General features: G+C 41.5%; 1 protein-coding gene across 2 annotated transcripts; it reads right to left on the bottom strand.

Moving 5' to 3' along the window:
* Positions 1-961: 961 nt before the first annotated feature.
* On the bottom strand, positions 962-14,436 carry paxip1 (PAX interacting (with transcription-activation domain) protein 1). Of its 2 annotated transcripts, XM_086203845.1 has the most exons (24): positions 14,230-14,436; positions 13,040-13,174; positions 11,608-11,651; positions 10,885-10,948; positions 10,605-10,715; positions 10,180-10,255; positions 9,474-9,701; positions 9,168-9,404; positions 8,706-8,821; positions 7,663-8,587; positions 7,201-7,295; positions 6,890-6,985; positions 6,492-6,629; positions 5,335-5,456; positions 4,890-5,074; positions 4,614-4,657; positions 3,918-3,985; positions 3,713-3,815; positions 3,316-3,484; positions 3,138-3,238; positions 2,841-2,975; positions 2,239-2,314; positions 1,810-1,869; positions 962-1,267 (listed from the first exon to the last, which is right to left on the bottom strand). In XM_086203845.1, exons 1-24 carry the CDS (start codon positions 14,308-14,310, stop codon positions 1,251-1,253), a joined length of 3,426 nt encoding a protein of 1,141 aa, XP_086059971.1. In that variant the 5' UTR covers positions 14,311-14,436; the 3' UTR covers positions 962-1,250. The 2 variants fall into 2 exon arrangements, with proteins under 2 accessions (XP_086059971.1, XP_086059970.1); XM_086203844.1 differs by having other exon boundaries at positions 9,168-9,701.
* Between the last annotated feature and the right edge of the window lie 6,567 nt (positions 14,437-21,003).

Raw genomic sequence — 21,003 nt, 5'->3', positions numbered from 1 at the left:
CGTCCTCCCTGTGCTGCAAGCTACTCGTGTTAGTTTCCTCCTACTGAAGTACCAGGATGTTCCGTCATTCTGTCTTCATTTGACTCAATCAAATTTCATGATTCAGTCAATACAAGTTATTAAAGACAACTTTGCACCCACCTAAGATGACGTCATCCATCCCTCAGGTGAGGATGAAGCTGCTTTCCAACGTCATCCTCAGTTCTCACTCCAAGCTCTTTTATTGCTGATATATTTTGATAAATTACCTCACCAAACCTTTTATTAACTTGAATTTGTTCGGCAATTTGTTAGGAAAAACCTTTACACGTAGACATTTTCAGTAACCTCTGACTTCGAAGCCATGTTTCCAGTAACATCATTTTAGGATAAATCCAGGGTTCAAAAGTTAGTTTTGACATCACCTCTCACGTTCGTGTAAATACAAACGCAGGAGGAAATATGTAGCACATGACCTTGGTTGGGTCTGAGTCTAAATCAGTCTACTGGTTTTGAGGGCAGCACCGCAGGCGACGCTGTACGCCCGGCTCCCACCCAGCACCATCACACACCCCCACCCCAACCCACACATGACCCCCAGGCTATCTGCCTGACAGCCAGCAATTAGATCTTCACCAGTAACTACCCCAGACCATCATTAACAGTTAATTAAATCAAATCTATCAGGAATTACCAGACCTGGGAGGAATACCTTTGACAAACTTTCCGAAGCACTAAAGTGAGAACAAAAACAGATGTGGCTTTTGTTCTGAAGCTCATTTTTTTTGGCTGCAATTTATAGTATCAAGTATTAGTATTGAGTTGAAGTATCAGGTTTTTTGGATTGGTTTTGGATTTCTATAAACTTACGTCCATTCTTTGTGTTGTTGTTTTTAATCTACTGACTCAAGCTCTTGCAGCCTGACAACAAGATGATTGAAAATACAGCGCAGCAGAATAAATACAAATCCACGAGGCATCTTCACAAATCAATATACAATTTTTATTCCAAAAAAGCAGCATGTGAGCTGAAGCCTTTACACATTCTATTTTCTTGAACAGGAAAAAGATTAAAATCGTCCATAATTTAAACATTAATTTCACAAAAATAACATCCATTTATTTATTCTGAAACATGTAACAAAAAGCTACAAAATGACCTGGAGATCTATGCACAGAAATAAAAACATAGAAAAGTCAGTGTGGCTAGACTGTACACGGGCTGCTCTTCTCGCCAGAACTCCTCTTCCTCATGTCATCGCTCCTCACCATCAAGTAAACTTATAGGTGTGACTGTCAAGGACAAGGACGGTTTTCATGGCGCATTCATCGCATCATCACTGCATCGTTATTTACATTTGCAGGTCGAGGCATCTCTGAAGCGTTCCTTTTGAAAATATTCTGCCACATTGTGATCCATCCATCCATTTTCTATACCACTTATCTGTTAAGGGTCGCGGGGGGGGGGGGGGGGGGGGGACGCTGGAGCCTATCCCAGCTGACACTGGGTGAGAGGCAGGGTTCACCCTGGACGGGTCACCAGTCCGTCGCAGGGCCATCAGGAGCAGTTAGGGGTTCAGTATCTTGCTCAAGGATACTTGGACATGGTCACCGGAGGAAGTGAGGATTGAACCAGCGACCCTTCGGTTGCTAGACGGCCACTCTACCTCTGAGCCATGCCGCCCATCATACTACTTAATAGTGAGCTCAAAAAAGGTCTTTTGCTGTACACATTTTACAGATGAAATGTAAGTCTCAATAACTGCTGTCTTGCTGTGTTCCTTCATGAGGAACTACAGCCGCTCTGCGTCTGTGGTAAAAAAGGATATGAATCATAGTCGAGCTTCTGCGTGAGAACTCCCGTCAGAATGAACTCAGCGTTGTGGACATCTGGACAGCAGAGAGACGCCACACATCAGAGACACAATGCAGCACACACCAACGATGTTCACTAGTAGGATTTTTAACTGATGATTCTTAGCCCCTTAACAAGCCAGTGACCTCCTGTGCCAGGGACTGTCCTCCGTCATCAAATACTCTTGTTCCTGACTCGGAGGGCTAATCAGACATGCTAGCAAGACATGGGAAGCCGTGCGGAGCAGGGGAATACCAGCCTTCCCACTCAGCCTTGATGGTTATAATGGTCATCTCCACTCACTGTGTGACTGGTTTAGAACCAAAGAACTGGAACTCTCGAAAACAATTTCTAAAAGCTCGAAGACCGTGTGTGTGTGTGTGTGTTTTTGGCATGTGTCTTACCAATGTTTTTCAGGAAGTACTCTCTACAGAGGTGTAGATCATTGTCACAGGAAATTAAGATGATTTCTGGGAGATTCTGCAACAAAACCAGACAGTTGAGAATTATGTTTATTATGTTATGAAATTACATTTATGCTTGGAATATGTAAAAAAGTCAAGTTTTAAGAATACATTATTTTTGCCCCTTTGCTTTTATCCAAGACCTGGACAGGCTAACAGACTTTCCAAGTGCTTCTTAGCTCAGAGATCGTCCAGTGCTGGATCCAGTATCAGAGACCAGAGTAGCCTCAACTGCTGGAAGCACTGGCATTTTATTCTTAATTCTGCTCCATCACATTTGTTATCTTACTATTTGTAAGGAAACTTGAAGGAAGTGATGAGGCCAGATAACTGAACATACACACAATGTGGCAACCTAAAACTGACGTCTCATGATGGAGATCTGATCCAGATTGGATGGAACATGTCTCCACATGGGTTTTTCACCATGGATCAATGTGGAATTTCATGAGTCAATAGTAATGGTCTGACCTCAAGTAACTTTTGGGTCTCATTAGAGGAGAAAAAGGCTGACCAAGTCCACTTTCAGGTGTCAGACTGACCTTGTTCTGTTTATGCTCCATGATCTTTCTGTATGAAGGCTGTTTGGCCAGCAGCTTCCCTCCAGCACTCTCCAGGATGGACTTCATGGTGCTGAGGCTGGGGCAGATCCCAGGAGTGAGGTAGAAATACTTCCCCTGCTCCAGTCACATGTAACACAGAGAGAAACACACGATCACACAGTGACGGGAGGACACACAAATGAGTCCCAACCAATCTGCGTCAGAGCGGTGGGACATCAGTAATTGTGTGTGTGTGTGTGTGTGTGTGTGTGTGTGTGTGTGTGTGGATGCCCAAACCTTGAAAAGTGGTGCACTGTGGGCTCTTTTTAAAGAATCTTCTAGACTGAAGTTGAACAACACCTCAGCCTCGGCGTCCCGTAGAATGTAGCTCTGCTCATCTGAAACACATAAACATGTTAGCCTGCACTGGATCAGGACCCCCATCTCTGGAAAATGGTTTGACCTGAACACCTACCTACAAACTTCTGGCTCCTCCAGCTCTCTTCTAACCACTCTGGAGTGATGACGTGTTTGACCACAGACATGGCGGTGAGGAACTTGACCGTTCGAGTCACCTTACTGGCCACCAGGTGAGTGACTTTCTGACTGCTGTCTGCTACTTCTCCACCTAAAGCATAGAGCCTCTGGAGGAGGGGGACACCACAGCGATGCCTGGTTAATGATGATATGATGGTGACATGCCGCGCCCAGGCATATTCCTAATACTTCTGGAAAACGATGATTTCAGCTGTGGATTTCTGGTCTTTTTCTTATGCCTTCAGGTGATTTTCCAAGTTTTCTGTGAGTATTTTGTCTATCTTTACCTTCTATAGGCTGAGAGATGTATGACTGACCAAGTGGGCTGGACTTACTTTTGTGTACAGCTGAACCTGGGAGGGCTCAAACCCTGTGAACATGACTCTTGGAGTGGACTCAGGAGGAAGCTTCTTATTGGGGGACTGGATCTCTTCTAGTCTGCACACACAAAAACCCACATCATCATCATCACCACTGCATTGGTGCAACTCTACTCCTGAGAATGAACAAAGCATCTATTCCCAAACCTGCACTGCTTACCTGGCCTTTTTGTTGGCAGGCTGGTTAGTGGAGTCAGTCAGCTTCTGTTTCTGGATCAGCTGCAGGTTCTAAACAAGAGTGGAGAGAAACAGATGAGTTACCACCGTAGAACCACAGGGCTGTTCTATTCGTCACTGCACCACCACTCTTGATGCATCCCAGTTTAGTATGACAACCCTACTACACAAACTATAAACAAATACTCAGTACCTTAAATATGTTGAACTACTGTAGCCTGAAATTAAAAAAAATGCGCTATTTATAATTAACTATTTATGGCAGTTAATTTAAATCAGGTGAACTCCTTGTTAAAGTTTACAATATTGTTTTAAAAGACAATTTCTAAAGAAAATTGAAAATAAGTAGCACTGCTTGCCAAGAAAATAAGTAATTCTAAATAACGTCACCTGTAAAGTATTTCATGAACACAATCACTGGGGACATTACGAGTCAAATCAACTGAAATGAGCCCGATTTAGTTAGCGGAAGGTTCTAAATGTCAGTCTGGAGGCATTTTTGGTGAACAGCCTGCCCCGTGTACAGGAAGCAGGTGAAGCCATTTGTCAGTTGGCTTCTCTGCCCCTGCAAGCATAATGGTATGGTTGAGATAGTAGAGTATACTAAGCTGCTGCTGAACACAACACAGAGAAAACCAAACACGTGGTTCATCTAATGAAACAGGAGTGCAACACTCACCGCTAAAGCTTCTGGTGATACTTTGACAGGTGTTCTCCATGCAGCTAGAAAGAAGAACACGAGCTGAAGTCAGGGCAGGTTCAGCTACTCACACACATGAACTTGACTTTTCTGCATTTTTAAAGGCCGCCCAAAGAGCTCCATGGAGACACTCACATTGTTGGTGAGCCAACTTTGCTATCACACTCTCAACAAACTGGCCGTCTAGCAAGTGTCAGAATGTCCTTGAGCGTCATTCTTCCACCTGAGCCATGGTATGCTCCGAGCTGTACATACCGAGTAGGTTCTGGACCAGTTGTAGGTTAGGCACCAGTGGCTCAGGGTGAGTGTAATTGGAATATCTGCTGTGCTGAATCTGCCTCAAAGCCTCAAAGTTTCCCAGCAGTATATCACAAAGCCACTGTGCATTCACACACGGGATCTTCCACTCCTTGGCCTTCTCGTACTTGAGCCCGCTGGGTCTGGAGGAAAATCAGCCAGACAAGAACATGAGCGACACAGTATGGATGGGATCCTGCATACCAGCTCTGCAATAAAACCCTGAATTTATGATCCAGATTTTCCACTGTTTATTTTGATGGTCATGTTAAGGCAAACTATGACAACGATCAACTGATGTTGTGTTGGCAAGGCAGAGCAATTTGCCAAGCGAAAAAAGATAAAAATATACAAATACTAAAATGACACAAAATACTACAAACATCATTTAGCGCAGTCTTACTCTTTACAGATGAGAACAGTGTTGCTGCGACACAGATATCCAGTGTATCTGGCACCAGCCAAGTAAGCCATTAACTTCAGGTCATCTCTGTCTGCATCCACAAAGCCAGTCACCGATATAATCTGAGGAGGGAAGCAGTACACCGATGACGGGCTGCCATAAGTAGTATTTAATGGCAATAAGAATAAAAGAGACACAGCAATTACAGTCATTTCAAGTATACAAGTGCAAACATCCATCTTATATATATTTTTAGGGATTGAAACTATAAAATGAAAAGATGGATAAAGACTCAAGGTATTGAGGAGAATTCATTTTCTCATATTTGGTGGGAAAATAGTTAATATTTAAAAGAGCCACTAATGCCTTTATGGAGAGGGGAAAAAATGTTAAACGTATCAGCATTTCAGATTTATGGATTTTGTTATATTGTTATTTATTTATATTATGAAGTTGCTGCAGTTTTCCCTGAGGTGCTCTAGTGCCGATGTTGCATGCCCTCCCTTACAACTAATGAATATTTTGCTTCCTCTTTATGTTTTACTTTCCTGAAATATACTGCTGTGCAGGGTCAGTCATCAGCAACTAGTAGGTGACAGAGGCAATTAAACATGCAACGCATGTAACATTAGACACCAGCCAATAAAAACAAAGTGTTTTGTGATTGTTTGTGTTGGATTTTAATAACAAAACTCTCCTTGTTTGACGTTCTAGGACCTGCTGATCCAGACAGCAGAACTGGTAAGACTGGGTCCTACTGGTTTCTGGATTCTAAGAAAAATCCTTATGGAACTAAGTCTTACTTGTTTGTCTACTGTATTTGTAAATAGTTTAAACTTATTCTTATTTTATTCTTACTCTTACACTTCATCTTTATTCTTATCTTAAAGTCTGCACTTTCTAATTATTGTAATTGTAACTTTATACTTTACTTTACAGTACTTCAAGAGCTTAATAACTGTAACAACAGAATTTCCCCCCGGGATTAATAAAGTATTCCGATTCTGATTCTTGATTCCCAACCTGTATTTATGAAGGTGAAACAAAGGAGGAAGTTATGTCTCAAGGTCATTAAGTATTTGACGCGGGATCCTTCATGAACTGCACAGACAGATTTCGCGCAGGTGAAGCATGTGGCGGCGGCTAGTTGGACCTACGTGCTGAGAACAAGGTTTGGCTCCAGGAGGGAAGGCAAAGGGCAGATGTAACATCCGATGAGGAGGTACCATTCTCTTCTTTTTCAGTACGGTGTTGAGCCAGTGGGCTGTTACACAGCGTTTCCCCTCTCTAAGGGCCTGGACGAGAAAACATACAACACTTCACAACAACGACAAAGCAGAGCTAATAGAGCAGAACACCTTCTTATCCAACAAGTCAGTCCATTCTCCTGCAAACATGCTGAGTTTATCATCTCTTTATCTTCCACATTGTCTCCCTCTTATATCTCTGACTCGTGTATTAAAATCAGTTTGAGTGTCTTCTTTTTTTAAACAAAACAAAATAGTATTTACTACAGTTGTGTGTGTTTTGACAGCACAAAGCCACACATTCTTACCTGTACATACATGTTGCTGACCTGACTCTCACAGAGCAGGTGTGTGCAGCGGCTGGTTAGTGTGGGGTCGACGGCACCGCCACAGGCCTGAATGACCTGCAAGTGGGGTGGAGTGAATGTCAACTATTGAACAATATCATGAACAATTTTGACTCCATCTTTAAGGCAAGGCAGTACATTAGGATTCTAACAAACACATGCTAAATATCCATTGAGGGCTAACATGTACTCCATCTTAGATACAATTAAAGCCAACATCAGTGTTTTTAAAGTGAGGCAACAGTCTTTCTTGATGGTGTGACCCCTCTCACCCTTTTCCATGTGGCCAGCAGTTGTTTGTCAGCCATCTGTTCTGGGTAATCAGCAATAGCAAACACGCAGCCCAGCAGGAAGCCGTCCACTGGAACTGTGAGATGGAAAGCAAAGATGGCACACATGTCAGTTTGCTGTTTTCAATTAAAATAAGTTTTAATAGACTTGCACCAGAACATCACATTGGGCAAAAAAATCCTTGTGTATGTGCTCAATCGGGGCAGAGTTGCCCATTTGAGCACTTCGGACTACAAAAACATACTGGTCGATGACACGCTTGGTGGTTTGATGCAACAAACATGTATTCAGGTAAATCAATATCAGGCAACAAATAATAGAAATTTTTTTATTGTCCATGATGACATCAAGTTATCATGGTGGAGGTATGACCAATGTGAATACCTAAGTGTAACACTGCCCCCCTCACTACCAGGTATGCACACACACCCTCTTGTACTCACTTTCTTGTCCTGGCTCGTGTCCAAACAGCTGTGAGATCTGCGGAGGTTGTTGCAGCTGAGGCTGCAATGTATGCTGTTGTTGCTGCTGTTGTTGCTGCTGCTGCTGATGATGCTGCTGCTGCTGCTGCTGCATGACCTGCTGGTTCTGATGCTGCAGAGCCTGCTGCTGTTGCTGCTGCTGATTCTGCAGGTGCTGCTGCTGCTGCATCTGCTGCATGTGCTGCTGCTGTTGCAAGAAATGTTGTTGTTGTTGTTGTTGTTGTTGTTGCTGCTGTTGCTGTTGTTGTTGTTGCTGCTGCTGCTGCTGCAGATGCTGTTGGTGTAACTGCTGCTGATTTTGCTGTTGCTGCTGTAACATCTGCATGCGCTGTTGCTGTTGGAACTGCTGGAGCTGCTGCTGCAATGCCTGTTGCTGCTGCAGCTGCAGACCCGGCCGTATTAGCTGCTGGGGCCTGAGCTGCTGCTGCTGGGAGAAGGCATGCTGCTGCTGCTGCTGCTGTTGTTGTTGCTGCTGCTGTTGTTGTTGTTGAGAAAACATCTGCTGTTGGTGCATTTGTTGCTGCTGTTGCAAAAACTGCTGCTGTTGCTGGGGTAACTGGGTGAACCCCTGCTGTTGAGCAACCTGTGACTGTTGCTGTTGATGCTGTTGGTGATGTAGCTGCATCATCTGGTGCTGCTGTTGGATGTGCATCATGGGATGTTGCACTTGCTGTGGTAACTGTTGTTGTTGTTGCTGTTGCTGCTGCTGGGCAGTCTGGTGTGACTGTTGCAACAACTGTTGCTGCTGCTGGGCTGTGAGGGGCTGTCCTGCCAATTTGGTCTGATTAAACATGAGAGGGTTTGTACTGTTGGGGGTTTGAGCATGGCTCTGATTGGTCTGCTGCTCTAATGGCTTTGTCTGATTGGCTGTCAGATTCTGGATGATCTGTTGGGAGGACAAAAACAATAACATAAAATATAGGTATCTGGTTAGTATTCAATAATATTAGAATTACCATCAAAATAGACATGCATTCTTCTTTATACTTTCTATATTGTCTTACATGTGCGACATTGGCAGGTCGGATGGTTGGCTGCATGTCAGAGTTGTTCGTAATGTTGCGGAGGGTTCTAGCAGCAGGACTCCACCCAGGAATGCCCTCAGGAACTGATACACCTCCTAAATAGCACAAAGAATCAACATGGTACAGCTAGTGTCAAATTAATATATGATATTTAGATACAGATAGAGATAGATAGATAATATTGACATGTTTTCCAAAAAAAAAAAGTGTAATCTTTCTACAGGATATGAACATGCAGGAGGTGTTGATGATGCATTAATCTGAAGGTTGATGAGAAAAATTTGAATAAATGCAGAGAATAATCACATCAATGGTGTGGGTGATACTAAGAATATACATTAAATCTGGCCTCCTAAACTTAATGATAGTCCGTATCGGCTCCTAATAACAGGGTCTATCAGTGGCATGTGTTACAGCTTAACTATCTTCGAGTACACTGACCTTGCTGTGTGGTGTGACTGATGGCAGCAGCAGAGCGGGCCTCTGTTGGCATGGCTCCACCACTGCCGGGTACTGGAGGAACAGTGGCGCACAGGTTAATGAGCCCTGTGCCTGTAGATGAAACTGGGTCCTTATTACCAGGGGGGCCACTCCGCCGCCTGGCTGTGCCTGTTGCAAAGGGTATGGTTGGTGTGACGACTTCTGCTGGAGTCCAGTTGAGGTTGGTGCCCTCCTTCTCTGTGGAGGAGTCATCGTCAGAATCATCAAACATGCGCTCACTGCGGCGCTCACCCCGCTCAGGCTTACGTGGGGATGGAGGGGAGACAGAGTTCAGTTTTTTGGGGCCTGGTCGTCTACGGGGACTAGACTCTTCACCAGAAGAGCCACCACTGGACATTCGAGAGCGCTGAGGGCTGTAGCTTCCATCTGAATGGGAATGCTGGTCATATGATTCTGCTTCACTCTCCTCTTCTTCCTCAGGCTCCACATAGGTAAGTCGAGGATGATAGAGTGCCTCATCGTTCCTGCTTTTGTCTTGAAAAAGGGTGAAAAGCAATCATTGAGTCAAAGTCAAACTACCTCACACAGGGAATCTTAAACATTCAAGTATTTGGTCATTTGTGCCATAAATCGTGGCTTTGCCCGCATTCAAAATAGTTTCCATGGTGCAGCTTGTGGAAGTAATTGTGTGCCGCGTCTGTTTTGTCCCTTAAATGAGTGGGATTCGCTGTGCTAGCATGCATCGGCAAATCAGGCAACTGCCCCTCCACTTTCAGGAAAGAGAGAGGGGGGCTAATGTCTGATTAAAAAAAAAAGAGAGAGAAAGAACAGAAATGTGGAAATGGGTCCTCATGGAACCAAGTCTTGATCCCCACCACAGCACTCACGTCTTTCAGAACTCCACACAAGCGTAAATGTTGGGGATAAAGACAGAGTATTTGAAGCAATGTAAAGATACAGCCTCCATCTACATCTAGATAGAGACATTACAGTGCACCAGCATGAACATTACCTTTAACTGAATCTATTATCCAGTCTGGGGTGACAATCTTAATGCCAGGGTGTTTCAGGGCACACTCAAACTTGGCCTGGAGTGGGAAAAAAAGGTTATTAGAAAGGCCAATATGTATTAATTTGACAGATTAACCCCAGTCATATATTAAACATCCATGAATACTAATGAGGCATCATGAAGCTAATTAACATACATGGTTGAGAATTGAACTTTTCAGCTCACCACTCAAACATCTGATAGATGATAATTTCTACTTGTCAAACTTTTCACTTCACCAGTTAAAAAAAAAAAGTAATTTATTCATTTTAGGGGTTTAATATCATTTTAACAAGCATTATCATTGATTTTGAATACCAATATTTGTATAACGTCAAATTTTTACCGCACATAAATTGTCAACAACACTCAAAGCATCCACTTACCCCCTTTGGTTCCTTTACCACTAAGTGGGTGACTTTCTTGTTGAGGTTAAGCTGACATTCTCCTCCATAAAAGGTGATATAAGCCCATAGAGCGTTGAGATCTTCAGGAAGCTGCACAATAACACAAACATATCAAGTACTGGTACAGATCGGGACTAGTTGAGCTTTTGAAATGTGAACGCTGTGACAACATAGACATGACACATTCATGATATTATGACAGACTACATCACGGTCTGCAGCATCTTCTGAAAACCAATTATATTCCACACTCACTCACCCTGGGCAGACAGGCAGTCACCCCAAAGAATATCTGTCCTGATTCTGGGGAGAATCCAGTGACTCTGTGGGATAACTGGTTATGGAAACATCAAGTACTGATGATTTCACTCTTACATGCTCAAGGCTGCAGACTAGCTTACTTTACTAGGAGCACTGTACCCCCCAACTGTGAATTCTAAGGAGCGCAAACAGAAAATTTAGGGGCTACGCCTTAAATTGACCTACAAAGCACTTAAACACATTTTCCCCCCATTTTAACTGTATCACAGACAAATGCTTTAGTCATAAATAGACACAGTACAGAAATTACAATTTACTCAGTAACACTACAGTCATCGCAGTACAATCTAACTAGATGGAAGTTTCCTGTCAGTGAAAGTGGCGATGCAATTTCATTCGTGTAATGGTCTCGACACATTTTGTGCTTCAAGCTGTGGTTGTGCATCACTCGTGAATCATGCGTCACTGTTCGGTGCTGACGGCCTCTGCAAACTTACTTTTCCCCCATGTTTTGGACCAAATTTGGAGCAGAGGCTATACTTCCTATTGTTATTGTGTTTTTTTCCTGTATCGTAATCATGTAAACTCCTGCAACCAATCCTGTGGGGGACATTCTTCCCCTGACACTTTTCTGGCACAACAACAACTTCTGAATCTGCAAACATTACAACTTTTATCACCACATGTAAACGACACAATGTCCGTTCCAGTGAAAGGATACGGTAACAGGTCTCCACATCGGACAGAAAGAATCACCCAGGATGGCTGGAAAACATGAAGAGAATATATAGAGATGCTTCACATTTAGTTGTTTCTTACACATGAACAATTACCTTCCAGCGATTTCAAGTATTCGACTCAAGAGTAATAAGACATTAAATTACAAAATTTCTTCATACGCATATGAATAATCCAAGAATGTCTGTTCAACGGAGCCATGCAAGTGAATACAGCAGATCATTTCAAATGGAAGTGACATGATGGAAATTCCAGAGGAAGTCATTCTGGACACACATTAGAGTGGTGTCAAATGGCCACGGTTACAATTTTGATGATGTTTGTACAGCATTCAGGATTAAATTTAAACCAAAACAAACAACCACCATGTTGAATTCAACTGTTCGAGTAGCGATTTTTCCATAGCAATAAATGAAAATGTGTAGAAGGCAAAAGACAAAAAACAACACCTTACAAACATAGAATTAATATGAACATTTTTTCAAATTCCCATAAATGTTGGTAGTATTGGAAACTATTTACAGTATCGCTCAGTTCAACTGAATTTTTACAACAACAATATAGTTTTAGTCATAATTCAACAATTTCATTCCTGGATTATTTGTTTTTAAGAGGATCTGGTTCGTACTACAGACCAAATGTTAACCAAACTTTTAATGAAACTGTAGAATGAAGGGATTTAAATGACATATTACAACCTTGAGCTTTATTGTACTGACAAAACCATACGTTGCATATGATTCATTCATCCACCACAAAGTTGAGTTTGACAATACCTGTATTGCACTTCTTCAAACATTTGTTTTATCTCTTATGTCAATGAACCTGAGGTCATGGAGGCTGTTCCATTTTACAGTCCATGTGAGGATAAAACAATATAGCAAGCGACATCAAATATTCAAAAGAATATTTACTTAATCAACAAGTAGAGATAAATACCATGAAATGTCACCTATGGATGCCTGCAGACCTGTCTTTCCCCTCTCTGCTTTCTGTTATATGCTCTCTGAATCCTGAATTACTTTAAACACAACTTCATCATTGGCCATCAAAGCTGTCTTGTTGCCACATTTATGTGATGTTTTCCTGAAAACATTCAACATATTCAAAATGAAATTAAAGGATTTCCAGATAACATGGGGTGCTCTTAGTTGCACGGTCACTTTAGACCTACATTCACTCAGTTACTAGTATTGTTGGCCTTCTATCCTCCCTCGGCTTTCAGGTGCATTTCTGCCACCAACTGATCTGGAGTGTGAGGTGAATGTCAGACGTGCCTTCAGTGAATGTAGCGACCCTGAGCTGAAGAATTTCCTACCTTCTAAGGTACGATTTTTATTCCAAATAAAATGTATATTTGAACTTAAAATACTCATTGACAGTCCCAGTGAACACACATTGGCCAGACCTCTTACCTTGACAACAGGGAGATCAAACACTTCTCGAGACTCCCCCACCTCAGGGTTGTCCCCATCCTCTGCAATGATGTGAGTGGCCAGAGCATTGTAGGAGACCTCTTTGCCTTTTCCTGCTTTCAGCAGCTGCACCACCTGAAATATCAGCACAGGAATGATTGAAAGTCATCTAAAGTCCCAACTAAGAATTAAAAAAACAATGTTAATAGCATCAATGGGCTCATGACTATAATGAGCCTCAAAAATATTCAGAAAGAAGTATTTCACAAATATTGGAAACACATGGGATTATTGACTAATTTCATTTTCAAACATTTTCTGTCGGAAAATTCTCAACTGTCAATTCCACTGGAGGAAACAAGACAGCCTTGTTTTTTTTAATCATCTGATAGTGATATATACTTAATTCCCTTAAGGATCCTATATATTTCCTGATAGCTGAGCTCGTTACCTCATTGCAACAGCAGATAAACGTCCCATAAACAACTACTGTGCTGCATGCTTACACTCGCTTGATTGTACAACCTAACATCACAGTACACATCTGCGTTATTTCATCTGTAACCCCTCCCGAATATAGAAAAGCTGAAGAAATCTGATCAGCAGGAAGTAAAAGACAGTACTACAAGTATCTAACCCATGAGTGAAATAGTGATACATCCACAGCGATGGGTCAGTGAGCAAGATGTTGATAGTCACAGGTTGATAAATTAACAGTGTTGAGTACGACTTAATATTTCATTACGCGAAAGAACAATGTAGACCCAAAACCACAACCATGGATGTAAAAGAGCAAGCTGTCAAACACTTGTTTCACTGTAGGCTGTCGTAGCCCCCTGATACATAAACCGCAGGCTAAATTTTAAGCTAGCAGCTAATTTGTGCAACTACGAAACTCACAGGGGCTGCGCTTCAAGTGTGTTGCTAAGTAGCTACAACACAAAAGAATAACTCAACAATGAATTAGTAAATACGATGTGCAGACCTTGGCGAGATATTATATAGGTAGATGCATGATCGCCATTACAATTTATGTTAGCTATATAGCAAGCTCACATATTTTCACGTAGCGTGTCAGCAGGTTAGCCAGCTAGCTAGCTTATCCAACTGAAACCCATTGAGTTTTAATGGTGCTAGCAAGTTAGCGTGCTAATAGTCTAGCTACAAGAAGCTAATGTCCACAGCCTCACCTTTGGGTCAATGTCCCCAACCACGTAGAATTTGACATCTTTAAAAAGTTCGTCGGAAACCTTATTTTCCTCTTCAGACATGACTGCCCATTAATGTCATGGGAGTATATAGTTAAAAGCACTCCAAAGCTAAAAGACTAAAAAAGTATGGGATAGAGCAGTAGCGATGGCGCGTACTGTAAACCGGAGCTACTCTAGCGCCAAATCAGTGAGCGCGCCTTGGACCACAACATTCTGAAATGGAGAGGGGGGTTGAAAATACAACAGTAATTGTTATTTCATTTTTTTTATGATTAACAACTCTTCTTTGTATAATCTAATATAATTTCCCAACTAAAAAATAAGATTATCCTATACTTAAAAATACAATTTATTTAAAAGAGATAATAGTTACTGGAGTATTTTTCCAATCAACATGAAAATCCCCTTTACTGATGAGGTTAATGTTTTTAACTCAACGTGTGCCCGAGAGTGACAGGACCAGGCAGAGGTAAGCCATGTCAATGTTCTTAAAGTGTGATTTAATCAGGTTAACATAATACATATTTTTCAAAACAGCATAGATAAATAATAATGTTATAAAATGTTATACGTTTAACATATAGGTATGAGTGGCAGAAGAAATAGGGGTGCTGTTGTTGGGTATTTTTTCCAATTATACTGTAACAAAAAAAAAAGCAATAATAAATGTCAGAATATTTAATTTCTTTTATTGAGTAGTCGTAATCATTTTAAAATGTAGCATCACACATTTTATCATTAGAATCTGGATTATAATCAAAAGGCTGCTGACTATGAGATGAATATCAACTAGGACACTCCAGGAGCCTACTCAGTTTATTATTGTTACTTTCATGTTTAACCAATCAAACATTTCATTTTAATGTCTGTATTTGAAAAAGGCAATCCTTCACATCTTTCCACTGATATATATATATATATATATATATATATATAGTGCCAGATCTACTTAAAAATAAAATCTGCTTTTTTTGCATCAGATTATTCCGTGGCTCTGTGACTTGTCTGTATATAAACTGCTTGACTTTTTGTGTAAAAAAATACTATTTAAAAAATCTAACGAACTCAACAGAGCTGAGGGGCAGTAATACCGGTTTAGTGGTATTGTGCCTCAACTATGGGTGCTCCCAAACCAGAGCAGCCATAAACCTGCTCCATTTGAACTTGTGAAAAATATGTCTGCACACACAAAATTCTTAATTTTAATCGAAATGATGGATCTAAATTATGAAATAAAGATACACTCAGATTTGGATACAAACTTTGTTTTTATTGCTAATATCACAAACGTAATTGGACTACATTTACACATGCTCAAATTTATCTGTTTTTTTAGTTTATCAGCCAAAACACAGGTCATTTTGGTTATGTAATTCCTAAGTAAATAAAACATAAATGTACAAAAATAATTTAGGTAGGCTAAATCTGGCTGAAACAAGTTTGCCCTGAGCCAGGTAGTTTACAAAAGATGATACAAGGCATCTTTTAATGTGTCCAAATATCACGAACACACAATTTTGTCTTTTTTTCTATAATAAGACTCTTTTTTTTTTTCCACTGCCAGGTCACCACTAACATCACTAAATGGAATCAGTTTTTGTCACACCGTCAATCCGACAGCTTCACGGTAAACTCCCTCTGCTTTTCACAGAGGGACGTGAAATTCTGATTTCCAAACTTGTCATTTCGTTCATAATTTGTTACTGCATACTGCAGTAGTTAATTACTCAATTCATTAGCAGGTGTCAAGCCAACTGTCAAGCACATACAGATGCATGTAAGTATGAGACACATACTGCACGGTCAATCACGGACGCTTCGACGCTAAAAGACCTTGACAAAGTGAGCTGCAGCCAGTTGAGAGCAGTAATTGGATAAGCTTTCTGACAGCTACATTAATGATGTAAATTATCGCCTCTTGACCTTGTGGGTATGAAATGTAGACATTACTCTTTAGACACACCACCTGTCATCATGAGTTGCTTCGGTTTTGAACCTTGTGCTTTTTTTTTTTGCCCGCCACTCCCAACCCTGTCCTGTTATCATAGGGAGACAAAGCAATAAGAGTCGTGATTGGATGAGCTTTCTGACAGATACATCAAGACTCAGGCTGGTGACCATAAACCTAGATTGAGATATCTTGGGTAGGCGTATCAGACACGATTTAGCATATTGATTAAGGAGTGCTTACCCATGTGGTGTTTTCCTTGCGGAATTTTGTCTTCATAAGATGATTAGAAGGATTTTACGAAACGGTCACTTTGTTTTTGTTTCTGTGAATGAACCCGATGGAAATGTGATGTACATGAATAAACCTGTCAGTAAATAATTGTGTATAAATATAATTTGAAAACATGTATTACAGTAAAACTTACAACAGTACTCAAATGTAAATTGAATAGTAGACTGGGGGATGAATGAGAACAAAATCTGTGGTCCTAGATGATAAAATGTGTTCTGAACCTCGGCTGAAACAAAAATGAGACCCTTCCAAACAGTTTGTCCGTAGAGGCTGATGGAAGGAACACAGGTAACATGGTTCCATGCCTCAGGTTGTCCATCCATCCATCCATCCATTTTGTATACCGCTTATCCATTAAGGGTGCAGGGGGGCTGGAGCCTATCTCAGCTGACATTGGGTGAGAGGCGGGGTTCACCCTGCACGGGGTGCCAGTCCATCGCAGAGCCATCAGGAGCAATTAGGGGTTCAGTATCTTGCTCAAGCATACGTTGACATGGTCACTGGGGGGAAGTGAGGATCGAACCAGCGACCCTTCCGCTGCTAGACAGCCTCTGGAGCCATGCCTCCCCCTGCTTCGGGTTTTTTCCCACACAATTTACTCAGCAAATTTCCTGGTTTTCTTTCAGCCTGCTTTTGCACTGCCCTTTTAAAAGGAACTCTTCCCAAACTGCAACAGTGTAGTGTATTGTATAAGTGTAGGATATTATGTCCATAACCTGGGTGTGGTTGCTACATACACACCCGCAAGAGTTCACTACGGCTGAAGAAAAGGTAGGCTGTGGCCCGAGGCACCCCACTTGTCCAACTGCAGTGTACCGGGGTCAAAGGTAAATCCCGCAGAGGGACAGTCACAACAGTTGGGGGTCTTCACCATTGAGGGGTTTTGCCAGTCAACCTGTCCAGGGTGAACCCCGCCTCTCACCGAAGGTTGCTGGGATAGGCTCCAGCCCCCCCCCCCCCCCCCGTGACCCTTAACAGGATAAACGGTAGAAAATGGATGGATGGATGGATGAGTTTTGCCAGTTTAACCGGCTGGTCCACATCCAGGTGGGCTGGCTCAATGCAGTCCACTGAAATATGGACTGGCTTGCTATTGATGTCCAGCTGGAAAGTCTCTGGCCTCCATGATGTGTAATGAGCTGTTGTAAAATGGCATCTGGGTCCACAGCAACCCAAAAGAGCCTCATTTGGAACAGCCTACCCCATGGCAGCCTGTCCATCCAGCTTGTTTTTAACCTGACATGGAGAGCAGCCTTCATGTACCCATGGAACCACTTGCCCGGTCCATAATCCTGGAGGTGGTTCACCATGGTGCAGTGGAGAAACCACATTCAAGATACCAGACATGAATTGGGGCCTCTGGTTAGAGGAAATATCCGACTGGATGCCAAAGAGGTAAACCCAAGACTTGATGAAAGTCTGGACCCCCTCTGTAGATCTGATGGACAAAGGGACAGCCTCTGCACCACTGCCACTGCGTGGTCCTATCTGCCATAGTGAAGAGGCATGTGAACGAAATATGGGAGGACACCAGGGCCCCACCAAGTCCACATTGACATGATTAAATCTCTTTTCAGCACCATAAACTGTTCCAGGTGTGCCTTGACAGAGTGTTGCACCTCAGCACGCTGACGCTCCACACAAAAATCAGACCAATCTTGTATGACCTTTTTCAGTCTCCACCAAATGATCTGCACCACCAGGTGCAGAGACTGCTCCTGTCCTGGATGTGAAAAGGTGTCTGTTCCTTGTGCTGGGGACGATGGTCCTGAGAGAGGCCGTGCCTTCCACATACTCAGCGTCAGTCATAAACTCAGAGATGAATGAGAGCTGCTGCTGCTGCTGGTCCTGCTCACCCACTAGGGGAATAGGTGCTGGGTCTATGAAGGCCGCAGTCACTGGCTGACTCAAGAAGACCTATTGTGGTGGCTCTCTGGGCTTGAGCAACTCAACATCACAAGGATTTCCATTCTGCCCTCCATTTTTTTTTCTTTTTTAACAATTTTTTTTTGCTGTGTATTCATTTACATACACTGTTACTTTATTCACAGGGAGAAACCTGTGACCAGTATGATAGGATCTTGTTATTATATTTCACTTTACTATTGGATCACCGTACCTACGTCTCAGTGAGGACTGGAAACAAATGACTGAGGGTCTAATGTGTACTGTTAGTGGAGAATATTTAAATGAAAACTTGGATGGCATCAACTATAAAAGAAATCATCCATAGAAAAAGGTGCATAGAGTCCCCTAAACACTGACTGAGAGATGATCTGTGCGAAGCACCTCTTACAAGAAGTGCTCCTTAGCCTCCAGTAGCACAAAGTCCTCTCTGAAAAGGAGAGGATGTAAATATGTCAAAACACAAAGCACCTGAGAGAGGAAGATGGAAAATATCCCACTTGTTGTAGAAATGAGTCTTCAAAAGCTGCCAGTGTATTCTCTGTAGATTAAATCTAGCAAGAGGACATTTTAATACCATTGTGTTAATTTAATTGAAAATGATAGAATGACCTCCAAGAGCCAAAGTGGAGAGAAAGAAACCACAAATTGTCAAAAAGAAAACTTCCCCAGGGTCTTCCAGGCAGTGGTACTTACTGCCAGCCAGATTCAATCAGCACCATCAGATTAAAAGAGACAAAGAAACACAGTTTTAATTAGGGCATTTTAAAGTCTGATATTTTGCTGGAATAATAATAGTCTCTTCCTGACGGTTGGTGAAAAGATGACAGAATGCGGTGAGAGAGGAGATAATGGAAAGTGAAAGGAGATGGTGGTGCATCAGGTCAAGGGCATATTAACTACACCGTACATTGATGTTCTTTTTACTCTTTCATGGTAAAAGTCATGCATTAAGGCTCGTCCTTCGTTGGAATCCAGAAAATACATTACAGGTTTTTTTTTTGTTTTTTGTTTTTGGTTGCATGGATTCAGAGCACATCACGTCTTAGTTACTGGTGACATTTTTGATTAAACTTAGAAAATACTTTGATTTAAGATCTTTTTTAGACACATTTTCTTTCACTGTCGAACAAATATGTATAAGAATTTAAGTATGTATTACATTTATATTTTTGTATGTATATTATATCTATGTAAGGCCTCATGAAGTGGATAGGTAACAGGTAACATATTATATCTCAACCTTGTCAGTATTCAATTTAATATTGGCTTTGCTATAAACATTATTATAAGTGTATCCATAGTAGAATTGTATTTTAGTGCTGGTGCTGTATAAAACTAGTTTAATGTCTGTATTTTGCTTGAGCTTTTGTTGGTAGATGTTATCACTGTCTTTGTCACTATTGTGTGTCTTACCTGTCTGTCTCCATCCTTGTTTATCCGTTCCATGTGTCTCTCTATACCTCTCTGTCCATAGGTCTCTCTCTCTCTCTCTCTCTCTTTCTCTCTCTCTACCTCTCTGCCTCTCTCTTTGTCACCATCTCTCTATTTTATGCTCTCTTTCATCCCAAAGCAAATGTTTCTGTCTGTTTAAAAGCAGTTTTTCATTGCCGCGCTAGCAGATGTGGTAGCTCATGGGGAACTTTTGGCTCTTTTGAAATATTGGTTTATAGAGAGGCCCTCTATCCTTGCTCTGCCTGTAAAGTGTCATGAGATAACTAGTTGTGATTCAACACTATGTAAATAAAATCCACAGGACTTGACATGAAATCTTTCTGGTCTCTGTCTACCCTGGAAAATAAGCAACCAGGTAACAGTGATGAACAAGGGATCAATCAAGTTTGGAGGCATTCTCAGTATCTGGAGGGTTCAGTTGCTCCATCTGAACATGGAGGAACATCCAGGGGAAGAGAAATGACAGGTGTGAGGTAAGAGGGGAAGAGGTAGGAGGCACCTAACCAAAAAATGTGAATGAACAGAACCCACATCAAAACAAAGCTTTCAGGTTCAAGTCGGTACACAGGTAATGTAAACATGAATGTTGAATTCACTACATACTGTACACACATATTTACACGGTACTCACATGTGCATTTGTTAAGGTTAAGTTTATCTGTGTATTTGGCTCCTAATCTAACTTGTGATGTTTGATTGTCTCTCCTGTGTCACTGAGTCATCTTAAAAAAAAAAACAAGACAAAACAACAACAAAAAAAACACACACACCCACCGTGATATTTATTCTATTTTTAGGTTTCATTTCGGTATCTCTTAGGATGAGGCTTTAAAAATTGCTAACTACATAAATATAAAAGCATGAAAAGCAAAAAATATATTTGGGAATTTTCATGTACTAATTTTTACACACATGACAAAATAACGAATATGACTAATGCAGCCACAAAAACCTCATATTTTCGCCAATGTGACAGATTAGTGCTTCACTTATCTAGCCCGCCCTAAATGCTATGAAGGTAAATGATAAAATTACACTGTGGAAATGAATGTGTATTTTGGTGCTAATGTGAGGTCATTGTCTTGTATATATTTCTTAAAAGCTGACTGGATGGGATCTTTAAAAACAAGAAATATCGAATACATAAAAAA

This window comes from Aulostomus chinensis, chromosome 5 (genome assembly GCF_037954235.1).
Source record: "Aulostomus chinensis isolate RoL2024-O1b breed Wild chromosome 5, RoL_Achi_v1.0, whole genome shotgun sequence".
Taxonomy (NCBI): domain Eukaryota; kingdom Metazoa; phylum Chordata; class Actinopteri; order Syngnathiformes; family Aulostomidae; genus Aulostomus; species Aulostomus chinensis.
Note: the sequence above shows the minus strand (reverse complement) of the source record. Positions and strands in the feature narration are given on the sequence as shown.